The sequence below is a fragment of the Rosa chinensis genome, chromosome 5 (genome assembly GCF_002994745.2).
Source record: "Rosa chinensis cultivar Old Blush chromosome 5, RchiOBHm-V2, whole genome shotgun sequence".
Classification (NCBI taxonomy): Eukaryota; Viridiplantae; Streptophyta; class Magnoliopsida; order Rosales; family Rosaceae; genus Rosa; species Rosa chinensis.
This window is the reverse complement of record NC_037092.1, coordinates 82,441,025-82,457,852: the sequence shown is the minus strand read 5'-3', so window position 1 is coordinate 82,457,852 and position 16,828 is coordinate 82,441,025. Positions and strand designations below refer to the sequence as shown.

The 16,828-nt window shown below is 45.3% G+C and overlaps 2 protein-coding genes across 2 annotated transcripts; one reads left to right on the top strand and one right to left on the bottom strand.

Moving 5' to 3' along the window:
- Positions 1 to 11,075: 11,075 nt before the first annotated feature.
- Positions 11,076 to 11,825, top strand: LOC112164270 (protein WUSCHEL). Its single transcript, XM_024300490.1, has one exon. The coding sequence runs from the start codon at positions 11,076 to 11,078 to the stop codon at positions 11,823 to 11,825; it is 750 nt and encodes a 249-aa protein (XP_024156258.1).
- Positions 11,826 to 14,043: 2,218 nt separating this feature from the next.
- Positions 14,044 to 16,062, bottom strand: LOC112164269. The gene is made up of 3 exons (XM_024300489.1): positions 15,881 to 16,062; positions 14,670 to 14,902; positions 14,044 to 14,597 (listed from the first exon to the last, which is right to left on the bottom strand). Exons 1-3 carry the CDS (start codon positions 16,060 to 16,062, stop codon positions 14,044 to 14,046), a joined length of 969 nt encoding a protein of 322 aa, XP_024156257.1.
- Positions 16,063 to 16,828: the final 766 nt, after the last annotated feature.

The following is a 16,828-nucleotide window of genomic DNA, read 5'->3' as shown; positions in this document are numbered from 1 at the left end:
TTGACTTGCAATGATTGAGATTTAATTCCCACTGGAGAATATTGGGGAGGTTGGAGTTACTGTTCCAACTATCCTTTACTATTGAAAAGGAGTCTTCCTCATCAGCCCAGTAGGCCTCAAACTTGAAACAGGCCTTCCTTCTACTTATGTTAGGGCTAGAAGTAAAGAGAAGAGGGTTGTGATCTGATCCAAGTCTTGCAAGATGTGTAAGACATGAGTTAGGCCAACAAAAAAGCCATTCCTTGCACACAAGGCATCTGTCAATTCTCTCTTGGAGGATGACCATCTCATTTTCTTTGCGGGCCCAGGTAAATTTTTGTCCTTTGAACCCTATATCCATAAGTGAATTAGTGGATAAAAAATTATTCAGATACCTTCTTCTATTCGGGTCCCAGGGAGTTTTGCCCTCCCTTTCATAGTGAAACATCATCTCGTTGAGATCACCAATGACTAGCCAAGGCCTTCCATCATCTCTTGCTTTATTTTCCCAATTTCTCCAGATTACCTCCTTATCAGTTTGGTAAGGAGGCCCGTACATCCATGTAACTCTCACCTCATAACCAGTATCCAGCAGTGTAATCGCCGAGTCAATGAAATACTTCGAAAAGTCCGTGATCTTTACCTTGTAATCATCTTTCCACCAGAGGCATAATCCTCCTGCAGAATTGATAGGATTTACTGTGTACTCTTGACTATATCTCAACTGAACACGAATGCTATTGACATAGTTGTTGCATTTGTGAGTTTCCGACAGAAAAACAAACTCTGGTTTTTGGGAGTGGGTAATCTCCTAGAGTGATTATACTGTCAAAGGCTTCCCCAAGCCTTGACAGTTCCAAGCCAGGCAATTCATTGTGGCTTTGCAGCTGCACTGGGCCAGCCGCCATAACCTTAGAGGTGGGTTAAATCCTCTATACCTTTAGCCACAATATCAGGGCTATCCACTTTGTCTCCCCTTGCAGTCCTTGTGGGGATTCCATGACTATCCACAAGGAATAACATCCCTTCCTCCACTGGCTCGGTTTGTTGTTCACTAACTAGAACATCTTTGCTTCTACCCTTTTTCCCTCTACCTCTCCCCCTACCTCTTCCTGCACCTTGTGAGAGTCTAAGGGTCGGCTTCTGCATGCTCATTGTTTTCTTTGGGGTACTCTTGACAGTAGTCGAGGTACATGATGAGCCTTTATGTGTCTTCTTCACTATCTTATCTGTTTGTGGCTGCTCAAGTTTGTTGTTTGCTGACTCAATGATAGCAGGCCTAGTGGTAGTAGGTGGATCTAATTCCACTAGTCTCACTAAGGTGGCATGATGGGTTTGGGTGACAAAATTGTCTACTTGGGCCGGAACTGGGAAGAAAGGGTTGGCAGTTAAAAACTCCTCCTTCTCACTAAAAACCCAAGAGGGGATCACTTCTGGGTCGGCCCATGAACCATGATTCAAGCACAGCCCATTGAAAGCTCGAGTTACACTCCCATTATGATACATTGCCCCATGAGCCTCTGGGTCAAACATATCAGGTCCCCCTCTCTAATACCTTGGTTTTGGTATCACCACAGTGGTCAGTATGTCATCACGCTTTCGTTTGCTAGTCTGTGAGGTACTGCCACCATCAATGTTTGTAGAACGTGCCTCCCCAGACCTGTCAGCAGTGACCTGTCCCTTTATACTATCATTTAAATTTTGAACAGCAACTGGGTCACCTACTCTCCAGCGAAAGATCCCGGAGGTCAGCGCGTAGGGGAATTCTAAGGGAAAATGGGACTGAGTAATCATTGGCTTTTGTGGAGGTTCTGCAATAAGAGAATTATCGTAAACCACTCCAAGTTTGATCAATAGAGGGTTTACCTGGTATTTGCGGGAGGTATTAGAATGTCCTAATCTCCCACAGTGATAACAGAACACCCTGAGACCTTCATACTGAAGTCGGATTCTGGTGACTCTATAGGTTGGACGGGGTAGTTAAACAAAGGTGGCAAGGGGACGCCTTGTATCAAAGTCGACTCGCATCCGGAGGTAACCTCTAATACCTACAACTTTTGGGTCTTCAACTTCCAGTGCTGAGCCAAGCAGCTCACCAAGTTTTCTGCCATTGTTCTTTGTCATTTGGTCCAGGGGGATGCCGTGGGCTTGTATCGAGTACGTTGCGCGATTGGTGTCAATATCATGAATGGAATGGAAGTGAGGCCAGTGCCTCACAGTTAGGCAGTAACCCTTAACGTTCCAAGGACTCTCATTGATCAGTTTACTAGCCAACTTCTCTGAACCAACCGTTAACGAATATGTGTTCTTCTTGACCTGAATGATTCGGATTTGGCCTAACGATTTCCACATCCCCATCAGTGTTGCCTTGACACCACCCAGGCTAGGTTCCTCCTCCGCAATAAGAATTCCTAGGAGACCAATACCAGCTTCAAGATCCAGGAAATCAGCAGTGTCTTCGAAGCATACTGATATAGCTTCAATAATACCTTCATCCTCATAAGGAATGTCCTAGGGGTGCTAGATGACGAAGCCATATTGACTCGTAAAATGGAAGAGACAAGCTCTACAGATACCACAGGTGGGTAAAGTATAAAACCACACGGTAGGTCGAAAAATAATGGCAGCTAACCAGATAGTATTGAATTAAAATTAGGACCTGACCATCACATCACAGCAGTAACACCAGGTACAGTTGATATCTTCTCTGTAATGCTCATTTTGCCAGGGGTAAAGGGACTGTCTCTTTTGTAGGTTGTCCCCCCAGACGGAGGAGGCAACCAATGTGCAGAGACAGTATGCTCCTCATAGGATACTATAAGGCTCTACCCCACGAAATGAACAGAAAGAGAGAAGCATCTTGATCCCACTTGGTGAGTACTGGTTGGTGCTATGAGGTTTGGGAGATTAGGTTCTCCATTGGAAGAGAAGACGGTTCATTTCACTCTTCTTTTTCTTCCCTATATAAACACTTTCTCCTCTCACTCTCAAGAACCAATTCCTTCATCCATTACATCTTCTTTCTCTCTTCATCTCCTTCACAAAACGTCCATCTCCACCTCCCAAAATCCAAACTCATACTATCCATACTACTCTATCTCCTTCATCACCACTAGGCCTGGGCTCGGGTCGGGCCGGGCCCGAATTTTAGTAAAACCGAGACCGAGCCCGAAATAATCGGTTCTGGCCGGTTCAGGCTTTTTCAAAAATGAAAACCGATAGAAACCAAACCCAAACAGGTCGGTTTGGTCTCCGGGCTTTTCGGGCCCAAATGCCCAACTTTGCCTGCAAGTCCAATAATATGCAAAATATACACAAAATCGGTAAGATGCGAGGTTTGAACCTCCGACCTCCAATACAAAAGCCTTACTCCCCAACCACGGAAGCACAAGACACTCTCAACACTTTGTGTGCAAAGTTTATATTTATTCATCCTAGGCAGCAAGAAGACAAAGAAAGTGGAGACAACTTTTCTTTTCTTTTCTTCTTTTCTTCTCCTCCCTTCCACCCGATCCTTTCTTTTCTTCTCCTTAGTAACTGCAGCAACTTTTCATTTCTTTAATGCTTGGGAGGCAGCTTTTCTTGGTGGTGGAGACAAAGAAAGTGGAGATATCTTTTCTTTTCTTCTCCTCCCTTCCACCCGGTCCTTGACTCCATTCTTTTCTTCTCCTTGGTAGCTGCAGCTGTTTGGCTCCAGTTTTCCTTGAGCTGGTCAACAGTCTCTTTTCTTGTGCGGGTGTGCCAGCACCGTTCGGGTGCGGTCGTCGGGGGTGTCCCTTGACCTGACTTCTTTCAAGCGATTGTGGACGAGGAGAGCACCAACCTCGTCGTGGGATTCTTTGTGCCTACGAGGACTTTTGCTGAGCTTCTTCAAAATCACAATCGATACTCGATGTTGTAGATCGAGAGGAGCGAGAACTACTAGGAAGTAAGCAGAACTTGCTAAAGCGTTACTTTAGCTTGGCTGGAAGGTTTGGTAGCACTAACAGTCAGCTCTTGAGGAGACTAGGACTGGAGTATGACTACCGATAAGAGAAGGAGAGGGTTGCTCTAGAGAGGCTTGGATAATCTTAGAGATTGTTGTTGTGAATTGCGTGTCTAAGTGTTTCATTGTAACCTCTAATTATAGGCTACCATGCCAAAGTAGTTGGCATTAAACAAATGATAGTGGAGCATTAATTAGAGATAAGAAATGATGAATTTTAGAGATAAGGAAGCATAATTGGAGATAAAGAATGATGAATTTCGGAGATAAGGAGATAAGGAAGCATAATTGGAGATAAGGAATGATGAATTTTGGAGATAAGGAAGCACTTTCGGCTCCTTTATTCCTTCAATTATATCTCCATCAAGAATTCAGATTTTGACCGTGACTTCTTCATAACAAATGTTCCACTATGAGTGTAGATCATCCTGGTAAAAATTCAGAGCTTTTAGTACTGTGGTTGGGCCAGAAACGCTGCTTGACCTCTTACAGTTCCAGTTTTCCAGTTTTGCTTCTGCAAAAAATTGGACTGATTGTTTGAAGGCCTTCCACTCAAAAATAGCTCTGGCACTCTTCATTAGAAATGATCCTTGGGCTTTCTAGATTTAATCTGGAATATTTTAGCTCATTTGGATTTCGTTTGGTTAGTCTGCCGCCCCTCCTTCCTTGTTTAGCTCGGTTTCTCCTAGCCGAAGTAGGAAAATGTGCTAAAGTTGACTTTTCATTTCCATGCTTCCATAGTAGGCTTTATTTAGCCTCTAAATAATATATTTTGAACTTATCGACAATATATAGCTTGAGCCACTGACATTGGCTTAATTTCTCCAAGACGTGCCTTATCAGGCCAAAATGCTCATTTTGGGTCCAAACATTGCCCCCCCAGACCTCGCAGTCAAAGGTCTTCGTTTTGACTGAAGAGGTCTTGAATCAGCACTACTCTTATAATGTTGTTTCTTCCTAGCCACTTGTATTGGCTTGACTGTTTCCATATAGGCCTCTAAATAGGCCATAAAGCTTGAATGCTATAATCTGAATTGCCTTTGTTATGAACTGACGCTTTCTTTGCCAACTTTATTGCCCCCCCCCCATGGATCTGATGTTTGGTATGCAGTGAATTGATGAAACTTGGACAGGTTGTAGGAGATCAGAACTTTAGCGTGCCCCCCATGCGAAGGAGACTGCTTTTGATCGCGAATGAGGATCCTTCTCTTCCTTGGTGGTTGCTTCGCCATGTGTATAGCAACAAGTATCTGCCTTGTTCCTGGCTCTCTGTTGATTTTCTCCAATGTAGGGGTTGGAGCCGCTTTCCTGGCTTGATCAAGGCCTATAGTAGTTGGCGAAATAAGATGCAAAATAGCAAACTGTTTGCTGTCATTTAATCCTTCGTGAGTCTTATGCCGAAGAGGATGATTGGATCATGGCTATCGACAATCATGACGTGTGACCAAGTGAAACCACCATTTTTGCTGCAACTTTAGCATCTAATCATGTTTTATTTAAAAAACTTCAGGCCACTATGCTGGCCCTGCGGTGGTTGGAAAAGGTGGAATATCTTCACTATCGCCTTAGATGCGATTCTCAAGATGGAATAATGACTCATTAATTATCAACTAGGGCCACTCACTGGCCCAGCTAATAAATTAATCTCCAAAAATATCTGAGCTATAAATCAAGGTGTAATGGAGAAGTATCTTCACTGTCGTCGTAGATGCAATTCTCAAGATGGAATAATGACTCATTAATTATCAACTAGGGCCACTCACTGGCCCAGCTAATAAATTAATCTCCAAAAATATCTGAGCTATAAATCAAGGTGTAATAGAGAAGTGTTCCTTGCGACCTAGAAATGGCATCCAAGAAACCATTCGTTATCGATCAGGCAGATCAAATCACTGAGAAAGCCGCATTCACCTGGCGGACTAACATGAGTGTTCGATGTAGAAGTCAGACTGGAGAGGAGAGAAGTTGACTGATGGGCTTTGGTGGCGGTGATAGTCAAGCGTGTCTGGGTCCCACACCTCGCGATCGTTTGCCAGATGATGCTATGGCCTATTACGGGCTTCCCATCCGCCGTCCCATAGTGGCTCTTCGGCAGGTGCCTGGTGATTTTAGCAGCTGGGGACCAAGGAGGAAAGTGGGCTTCTGGCCTACCATCGCTCCCGAGGAAAAGGTTTGGTATCAGGAGGTCCGAGCGAGAGATTTGGCCAGATGGGATGCGGTGGGTATCACCCAAACCATCGATCTATGCTTCTGTCTTCCCCATAATACTAGCCCTGCACCGCTAGCCGCCATTCTTTGCTTTTGGAACACCTCCAACAATACATTCAATTTTCAGTTTGGGCAGATGAGCATACCTCTGCTGGATGTTCTTACCATCACGGGGTTGCCCATTAAGTTTGACCCATATGTGCATGGTCAGTTTAATTGCATTCAATTTTCTTTGAGAATGGATATGGCTAGTCGGGGGCATCACAGCAGATCATACCCAATCTGGCGCGACTATTACTGCATCCAGCGTGACCATACAGGAGGTATCGCATTCCTGGAATTCTGGCTTTGCAAATTTATCTTTTGCATTTCTTCCAACAAACCTACTGGGCCTTGGAATTCTCTGGCCACTGCTCTCTACAATGGTACTTGTGTTGGCCTTGGGCAGCTTGTATTGGGTGTGTTATATCGTTCCCTTTATAGGGCCGTAATACGCCCCTACGATACCGACATTAGTGGCCCTTTCTGGATTCTTGCCTTTTGGTTGCAGATTTATTTCCCTCGCTTCCGTCGCGATGATATTCCAAAGGAACCTCTAGTCAATTCCCTTCTGGGGAACTGGCTTTGCCGCAACGTAAGGTATCGAGCTCCTCCCTACTCCGAGTGTTTTATTTACTTGTACTTGCTGGGAGAGATGCCGGCTCAAAAATCATCCTTTCTAGGCGTTTCCCTCCTCCCCTTGACGATGGCTTTCTGCCCAGTGGACGGGATCATAGCGAAAGAGCCCTCTTGGCCTTTCGTCACGTCATCTCTTGCTTGGATATTTGTCTTGCCACCGACCGTGTAAGTTATGAACTATATGCCCCTAACCACTTCGCTCGCCAATTTGGGTTGGCCCAGTTGGTACCCTGGCCTCTGGTTGATTCTGCCAATTACTACACCTCTTGGCGGAGATTAGCCCGACCTGGGTCTGCCCCCTTTCAGAGTCAGTTTACTTTGATAGTGATTCCCCCTTGGGTCAGAATGTTGTACCCCCTCAACAATGTCGACGATGATTATGCTGATTGGTGGAAAGAAGTGTCCGTGAACTATTGGGACCTGCCATATGACTAACTCTTCGTCATGATCTTTCGTGGCATGAGTAGTCCTGGTCCAGAGGACCACGAGATTCTTGAGCGCTTCTCCAGCCCTGCAGCACAACCCCCGCATCGTATTCTACCTTCTCGCTCATCGCGTCCAGGGATACAAATCCATGAGCCTAGGGCAACAGTAAGCTTTTGTCTTTCTTCACCATTCCTTTTCCTCATGAAATGATTTTCCCGCTCTTATTCCTGAGTGTGTTTTGCAGCAAACTACCAGGAGCAAGATAGCCTCTGTTCAGGCCGGGAAACAAAAGGCAATAGCAGAGGAGACTCCTGATGGAGAGTCTTCTCATGATGAAGATCCCGCTGAGGTAATTTGGTTAAGAATGATCCCAAACTTGCATATTTGGTGCTTTCCCCCCTTTTGAATTGTGATTCTTTTCTCGTATAGGCCACTACTGTCTTTGCTTGCAAACGCGATCGATCTCATCCGTCGAAGAGAGTTTTGAAGATTACGAATCTCTGGGAATGCGATTGGTAAACTCCAGCCCCGTCTTATTCTATTTAAATTTTAGAATTTGGGCATGAACTTCATTATATATCTTTTGATAGGTCCGTCAGAGGACCACTGATCCCTCTCGCCTGAGCGAGGCTGGATCCTTAGTTGCTGCAGAAGAGCCAACTCTCCCACTAGTTCAAGCATCAACTAACCCCATGGCACCTCTTCTGTCTCCCACATCTACAGAGCATCTGCAAGGTCCTACCAGTCTAGTAATGATCTCCGATGACGACTCCTCGGAGCATGAAAGCTTGGAAAGCCACTCTGAGGCTTTTGCCGCTTATGAGGAACTGATGACGATATAGATTCTCGCAGCACTAGAGGTCCAAGAGGTGAATGAGGTGAGGCCTCTTCCTCTTGGAAACCACGTACCAGATATTGACCCGACAGCTTGAGAGGTAAGCCACTGTTGGCCAATGCTTTCCATTTCCCTTTTTGATCCAACCCCGCTCTCTGACATTTCTAAATCTGACCAGGATTCTTTTTGTACCGAGGAGGTGGCTGCAAACGCTGAGGCTCCTATCGGCGGGACAGTCGCCCCATAGATGGAAAATGATACTGACGGTGGTGGTGCCCCCCAAGTCTCGCGAATAAATGAGACAACCGTCGGAGCCGAGGGCTCTGTGCTTGAATTTGCTCCACTTGCCCATGGTGAGCCGCGAGTTGAGTTTCCAGATTCTCCTGCGGCTGAAGGGATAGACCAACCTGTTGAAGATGAAGAAACTGAGGAAGCTGTCCACCCTTTTGCATTGGTGGTTCGTGATCCTGTGGCACCTCTGCCGCCTCCTCCTCCTACCAGATTCGAGAGATTGATGAGGGTGTTGGAGGTAACTCCTCCTTCTGCTGTGGATGAGGCTAAGATGGTGCTTCACGAACATCTAGGTCCTCGGGTATTGGAGACTGACATCCTCCCGCGAGTCTTGGGAGCTCGAAGGTATCTTCGCCAGGAGAAGGCTTTGACTCCGTGGCAATTTAGTGATATCGATTCTCTGCTGAAAGAACTTGGTAGGGCCCGCCGACATCAATCGGCCACGAATGCCCAGGCTTACGACGCTTAAGAGGCTTACGACGCTTACGAGCGAGCCATCTGCCTGCGGGAACTACAAATCCAAAGGTCCGACTTCAAACTTTGGATCGAGGACCTCCATGCCAGTTTAGCCTTTATTAAGAATGCGATTGTTGTAGAAGAAGCCCAACTCGATGAACCTTTGGCTGCTTCTGAAGAAATGGGCCGCAACCTGGCTCGTGTCAGAGAACGGGCCACTCAGGCCGAAGCTGGTGCCATTGTGGCGAAACTCCGCATGGAGAACTTTGTTTGAAATTGAGCTTTGCGGGCCAATCTCTGTAGGCCCCTCAAAAACCGTTCGGTCTCCTCACATGCTAATAATCATTTCTTTTCCGAGATTTAAGGCATTAATCACTCGCTGAAAAACAACGGTCGTGAAAAAATAATCTCGTGAATTTCTTAAGTTACCTCCTCGAAAACCGTTCGGTCTCCTCACATGCCATTAATCCTCTAATAATAGCTAACTCTTCAAAAACCGCTCCTCACATGCTACTAGTGTCTGTTTTCCCGAGATTTGGAATCACTAATCTTGATTTACTGACATCGGTTTGACTCTTTAACCATCCATCCAAGGGTGGGATTTTCGTGAAGTCCCTTTAAATAGTTGTATTTTGGACAAGGAATACTCACAACAAATTTTCTGAAACATTCAAGAAATGGCCTTTCAGTCCTTGCTTCTCTTTCTCGTTCTTCACAAATCTTCCCCTCATGAAATGACCTTTAGCCTCTAAATTTTAGGCTTTATGGCGTAATCTTAGGCAACCCCTTGTTTCGCCTCTCTGGAATCCTGTAACAACAATGCCAGGCTTCAGATTGGTTTAGAAACGCGAGGGGTCTCCGAGTGTGGGATCCACGATCATGCGAGATCATTTTTGTTAGAATCCCACATGCGGAGCGAGACGGAGAAAGGGAGGATGGCCACTCTGAGGTTCGTCTTTCCTCCTCTGTTTCCTTCCTTCTGGACCCGGCCCTTGTTGTGCCCTCCAGATGGAAGGGGCTTTGGTTCTCACCTCCTTCTCCCCCTTTCTCTTCTTGATAGAATCTTGGAAGGATGAGAAGGGATGGACTCTTTGAAGGAATGGGTTCAAGCTACAGAATGGCTTTTCCTATACTTCACATCCAAGTAATGGTGGTTACCAAGGCTAAAGGGGGTGCAGAGACTCAAGCTGATATTCGGATCCTTCACTCTCTGCCCCTCCTTGAGATAAAGGCGCGGCTCAACCCGGCGTTGGATTCCATAGCTGCTTCCAATTGAGGGGGCTTGGAGGCTCCATTTTCTTTCACTGGAGTCTCCCCTTCTCATGGATAATGGCGTTGGCCAAACCCATGTTGTATTCCTCTGCCGCTTCCATGTAAAGGGGGCGCGGGGGCTCCGTTACTCCTCTTTTCCTTCCCTGAAGTCTGCCCCTCCTTGAGATAATGGCACGGCTCAACCTAACGTTGGATTCAATAGCTTCTTCCACTTGAGAAAAGATTCAGAAGATATCCGAAGATTCCTGTTTTGTATGCTAGCCACTTTTGGCTTTGTAATGAATGTACTGCTTTTGGCCGCAAAGCCACTTTATGAATACAATAATATTTTCTTATCTTGATATCCAAATATCCGTGAGAAGCCAATAATTGTGTCTCACAATGTCCCAAATATAGGCCCCATAGTTGTATATTGAAAATAACATGAACTTTTAAAATATGCTCCGCGTCAAAAAGAGTCTTGCGGCGAGGGTTTTGAGAAAATATGTATCTTTTGGATCCACTTGCTGGCTCCCAACTCAAGACTCTTAGTGGCAATAATTCCTTCTTTTCCGAGATTTAAGGCACTAATCACTCGTTGAAAAACAACGGTCGTGAAAAAATAATCTCTTGAATGGAACAGTTACCTCCTCGAAAACCGTTCGGTCTCCTCACATGCTATTAATCCTCTAATAATAGCTAACTCCTCAAAAACTGCTCCTCACATGCTACTAGTCCCTTTTTTCCCGAGATTTAGAATCACTAATCTCGATTTACTGACATCGGTTTTGAAATTGAGCTTCATCCAAGGGTGGATATTTGCATGCCTATATCTTCCTCCACATTATAAACCCAAATTTCCAATCCTAAAATTATTTCATTAACTCGAATATTTCTAACAACAATCTTTCTTAATTACTCATCATCATCTCTCTTCAATTCTCGTATTCTCTCAATCCATCACCAATGGAACCACAAAACCGACATCCAACCGAGGATGGAGGAAGTAACGAAGCAGCCTGGAGTAGTGCTAACATGCTTCGCAGGAAGAGCCGTACTAGGTGGATTCCCACTACAGATCATGTAAGAATCCTCAAGGAGCTTTTCTACAATAAGGGAATTAGGTCCCCAACTATAGAGCAGATTCAGAGGATCTGTCTCCAACTGAAATGGTACGGCAAGATCGAGTTCAAGAACGTCTATTTTTGGTTCGTGAACCAAAGGGCTCGGGAGAAGCAGAAGAAGAGGTCCACTTCGGATGTTCATGTGCCCATGCAAAGATCAGGGCTTGTTGGTGATGACAATGTTACCAATTGGAAACATGAGGATCAGTATATTAACTTTGGATCTTCTGCACCTGCTTCTGCTTCTTCCGCTGGTGTGATGATTGCTTTTAACAGGCAGATGGGGAAATATGGCGGTTATGGATCCATGAATATGGAGAAGAGTGCTAGGGATTGTTCAATCTCAGCTGGAGGGGAAACTAGTTCTACTTTCTTTGACATGAATGTAGAACAAACTTTCATGGAACAAAGAGGAGAACACCACCAGGAGATTGAAACCCTCTCACTGTTTCCTGTGCATGGTGAGGACATCTGTGGCAACATGAAGACTACTTCCGATGGAGGTGGCGGTCACGATGGTGGCTCTCACACTTCCCTTGAGCTCAGCCTTTCCTGTGAGGGAAAAGCTGGAAAAAGTTTCCAGAGCCGTTGACTCGGCATAGTAGCTTCGCGAGTGTAGGAACACTTAGAATTGCCCCCTAAGAGTTGTATTTATGACTTTTTTTTTTTAGCCATAATTTTGGAGATATAAACTCATCATAGACAGTTGAAAGGGCATCCTAAGACTCAAAATAAAAACAAGAACAACACATAAAGTGACACAACATACAAAAAAAATGTTTTGGACTTAGGGATATTTCTCTTCTCCTTTCGGTAACTCCTTTGGAACATGACCAGGTGAAGAGAGGAACAATTTTGGCGGAGCTCAGCTCACTTGATTGACAAGGGACGAGACCCTTTGTCAGCACGTACTTCTCATATCCAAACAAGACCTCACATCCCATTGGATGCGCCCTACGATAAAGAAGATATTTACCCAAAATTCAATTTGACTCTAATAATAAACAAATAACCAACGAAATAAAGAACAAAGATAAACCAAAAACCGAAATATGAATATAAAACCTAAAACAAAGTTAACGCAATTTTTTTTTTTTTTTTTGCTTGTTGTTGTTAGGCTAAATGGGCTTAGTATTGTATAGTGTTTCCCCCTAGTGTTGCTAGGCATAGCAAAGAAATGATTATGGGCCTAAAAAACAGGCCTTCATGAATGGGCTTTGCGAGTGTAGGAACACTAGAATTGTCCCCCATGTCTTATGCGAATAAACTGTCTACGACTCCTCCGCGTCCTAGACATTGGGAAAGTAGTTCTTCAAGTATCTCCCATTGATAGGGTTATGATGGACATCTCCATCCAGGTCCTTGAGATGAAAAGCTCCTTTCTCTAAGATTTTATAGATGATGTACGGGCCTTCCCATCTTGGAATCCATTTGCCGCGACCATCTAATTTTTCTCCAAGTGGGAGAACTGCTTTCCAAACCAACACTCCTTCGCTGTAACTCCTTCCCCACGTCCGCTTGTCATAGGAGCGAGCGACTCGTTGCTTTTCCATGACCAAATTATCTAAAGCCTCCAACCGTTTTTCGCTAAGGTCTTCATGTTCCTGCCACATAGCCTGAAAGTAGTCTTCTCCAATGAGATGATGTTGCTCTTGAACTCGTAATGATTGGACGTTGACTTCCAACGGCAGGACTGCATCATGGCCAAACATCAAAGCATAAGGTGTTGTCGCGGTGGGATTCCGCTTAGAGGTGCGGTAGGCCCAAAGAGTTTCATAAAGTGTCTCATGCCACTGTCGTGGATTAACTTCCAACATTTTCTTCAGCAAATTGATAATGATCTTGTTGCTGGCCTCCGCTTGACCATCAGACTGAGCATAATATGGACTGGAATGGATGAACTGTATTCCTTATTCTCTTGCCAGTTTATCAACTTCACCACCCATGAAAGCTGCCCCCCGGTCCGAAACAAAAACTTCTGGGATCCCAAATCTGCAGATGATGTTTCTGAATAGGAATTGTCACAACGTGCCACCAGATGCTTCCTTCAAAGGTTCTGCTTCAACCCACTTTGTAAAGAAATCGGTCGCGACGATGATGAACTTGTGTTGAAGTGATGAATGTGGGTGAATCATCCCAATTAAATCTAGCGCCCATCCTCTTGGGGGCCAAGGCTGTATAATGGGCTGCATTGGAATATTAGGAACATGCTGGACAGGCCCATGAGCTTGGCAGTCCAAACAACCTTTAGCGAATGCGATACAATCCTTCAAGATACTGGGCCAAAAATATCCATGTTGTCTGAGCGACCATCGCATCTTTGGACCTGCTTGGTGAGCGCCACAAATGCCAGAATGAACTTAGCGCATGAGTTGTTTCGCTTCACGGCCATAAACACATCTGAAATCCACGCTATCTTCTCCTCGTCTGCGAAGTTCATCACCTCTGAGGAAGTAGTTGAGGGTAAGATAGCGTATCCTTCTATCCGTGGTCTAATCAGGATGCTTGAGATAATTGATCAAAGGGATGCGCCAATCCACGTCAATGGATTCCAGGGTCGCGATTAAGGTATCGTCTGGAGGATCTCTTCTCGCCATCCATGAAGGAAGCGTGTGACGCTCAACTTTAAGGATTCTCACCCGCACGTCATATCTCAATGTTACCCCTATTGCCAGATGGGCCAACTCGTTTGCTGCAAAATTTCACTCGCGAGGAATGTACTCAAGATGTACGTTATCAAATTGGTCCAACGGTTCTAATGTTTTGTTCTAATAAGGGACCAACGTGAAGCTATTGCATCTGAACTCATTTCACAACTGATTAATAACCAAGGGAGAATCGCCAAATATTTGTACATCTCTGATTCCCATTTCCAACAGTACTTCTAGGCCTATGATTAAAGCCTCATATTCTGCTTGGTTGTTGGTACATTGAAACTCCAACTGGAATGAGTACGAAAAGTGATCTCCAGCCGGATTCTCCAGTGCAATTCCTGCTCCTGCTAGCGTATCCGTTCTTGACCTGTCAAAATATAACACCCAGGGCTGGAATGAGATTGTGGTTTGATACAGTGCGGCGTACTCTGGTAAGCAAGCCAAATCTGGGCGATCTAAAGTTGTGGCAGCGACCTCTAAATCTCTAACCGCGGGGACATCCAGCATAGGGTGATGTGCCAGAAAGTCCGCGATAGCTTGCCCTTTTACTGCTTTTTGTGGGACATACTGTAGTGAGAATTCTGATAAGGCGAGCACCCACTTGCCAATACGGCCTCTCAGGATAGGTCGCGATAGCATATACTTGACTAGATCGGTTTGAGCAATGATGCAAGTAGTAAAGGACAACATGTAATGCCGTAACTTGCAAGCTGAGAAGTATAATGTAAGACACAGCTTTTCCATTGGAGTGTACCTTGTTTCGCAATCTGTGAGTGTCCTACTGAGGTAAAAGATGGCATGTTCGACACCCTCTTCATCATCCTGAGCGAGGAGGCTGCCCATGGAAGCCTCAGCTGCTGAAACATACAACTTTAATGGAAATCCAGCTCTGGGAGGAACAAGCACTGGTGGGCTCGCCAGATAGGCCTTGATTTTTTCGAAAGCCTCTTGATGTTTAGGTTCCCACATAAACTCGTTCGTTCTGTCCTTGCAACTGCAGTAGTGGGGAAAACGGCTGGATTTTTCCCGCAAAGTTAGAAATGAATCATTGCAAAAAGTTGATCTTACCCAGTAGTCGCTGTAATTCTTTCTTCGTTCATGGGGGAGATGCGTTGATGACCGCGTTTGTCTTATCCTCAGGGACCTCAATGCCTCTTTGATGGACAATGAATCCCAGGAAATCGCCTGCCTGAACTCCAAAAACGCACTTGGCGGGATTTATCTTGAGCTTGTGTAGCTGCATGCGCTCGAAAACTTTTCTGAGATCCGTGAAGTGATCTCCACTCTTCTTAGACTTCACGACGACGTCATCAATGTAAACCTCTAAGATCTTCCCAAGTATATCGTGGAAGATCAGGTTCATGGCTCTCTGATATGTTGCTCCGGCATTCATCAGTCCAAAAGGCATGACCACATATTCAAAAACTCCCGTGAACCCAGGGCAGTGGAATGCGGTCTTGTGTCTATCTTCTTCCACGACCGGAATATGGTGATATCCTGCTTTGCTGTCCATGGAAGACAACAGTTCGTGCCCTGCAACCGCGTCTACCAACATGTCTACAACAGGCATGGGGTAGAAGTCTTTAGGTGTAGCCAAATTAAGGTCTCTGTAATCCACGCAGATCCTCATCTTGCCATTCTTCTTGCGAACAGGCACTATATTGGACAGCCACTGATTGTACTTGGCTACCCTAATAATGCCCGACTTGTGCATCTTTTCGACTTCCTCTTTAACCAGAACATGGGTCTCCGAGCTCATTTTTCGCGGCTCTTGCTTCAAAGGCCTCTTATCAGGCAGCGTTGGTAGTTTGTGGCATACCAAGTCTGGTGATAGGCCTGGCATGTCCTTGTATTTTTCCGTGAAGCAGTCCTTGAATTCCAGCAATAATTCGACGAGCCTTTGTTTCTCGCTAGGCTCTAAGTAAGTATTGATTGCCACTTCTATAGGCTCATCAGTTGTTCCCAGATTGACCTTTTCAGTAGGGTCCCTAACCTTCGGAGGTGTGTCATCCAATGCCGCTTGAGCAAGCTGAATCTCTTCTTCCTCCCTTCTTTGTCTGTGAACTCTTCATTAACAATTTCTAAGGTCGCGACTCGATCATAGGCCTCTTTTTCCACCAAGTATGAGGATAGCCTCTCATACAAGGAATGGAAGGCCTCTACCTCTTCCTCCATGAGTTCGTGATCCATTAATTAACACTTAGAGATGGCACCACATATCCAGGCCTTTCGAGGTCGTTTTTTGCCACCGCGAGCCCCCATTGTGCCAATTCAGAGGTCGTCATCCCTGTGGGGCGGCCCTTATCATCAATACCAACGACTTGTAAAGGAGAGATTGGTTCTACGTAATACCTTGCGTCCAAGTAGTTGGCGGACACCGAAAAGGTCGCTGGTCTGCTTTAACAATTTCCGCCTTGTCCGCGACTCTGTCCCATATGATCAGCTCCTGATGAAGGGTGGATGGGACACAATAACTCCTGTTGATCCGGTCACGGCCCATAATTGCGCTATATGCCGGATAGCAATCTGTAACAAAGAAAGCATAAACCCCTTCTACTGGACCCACCTTGACTCGTAGGAAAATCAAACTCAATGTTTTGGTCACAGTCCGCGAAGTTCTTTAGCGTAACTGACAGGACCCGGCCCGGATTTCACCCTGAAATCCGAAGTGCCCCTACGGGGCCCACTTTAGAAGAAATTCTACCAAAAATTTGGCGGAACTTCCCCTAAAATGGGCTACCCAAAACCTGTAGAAAGCATTTACACTTCTAAATCAAATCATCCTTATACTTCTGGAGCCACCCTGCTGGTTAGAACGGAAAAAGGCACATCATTTAATTCCAAAAATACCACAATCTCGAAACTTATCACTCTTCCCATAATTTAAGCTTTCCTTTTCGTAACCTCAAATCGGCAATCAACAAAAACTCTGATGATCTCC

Coding starts and splice junctions, on each gene's coding strand:
- LOC112164270 (XM_024300490.1), top strand. CDS start 11,076: ATGGAACCACAAAACCGACATCCAACCGAGGATGGAGGAAGTAACGAA.
- LOC112164269 (XM_024300489.1), bottom strand. CDS start 16,062: ATGGAGGAAGAGGTAGAGGCCTTCCATTCCTTGTATGAGAGGCTATCC. Junction 14,903..15,880: donor TGGATGACACACCTCCGAAG/GTTAGGGACCCT, acceptor GGAAAAATCCAG/CCGTTTTCCCCACTACTGCA. Junction 14,598..14,669: donor ACATGCCATCTTTTACCTCA/GTAGGACACTCA, acceptor TATACTTCTCAG/CTTGCAAGTTACGGCATTAC.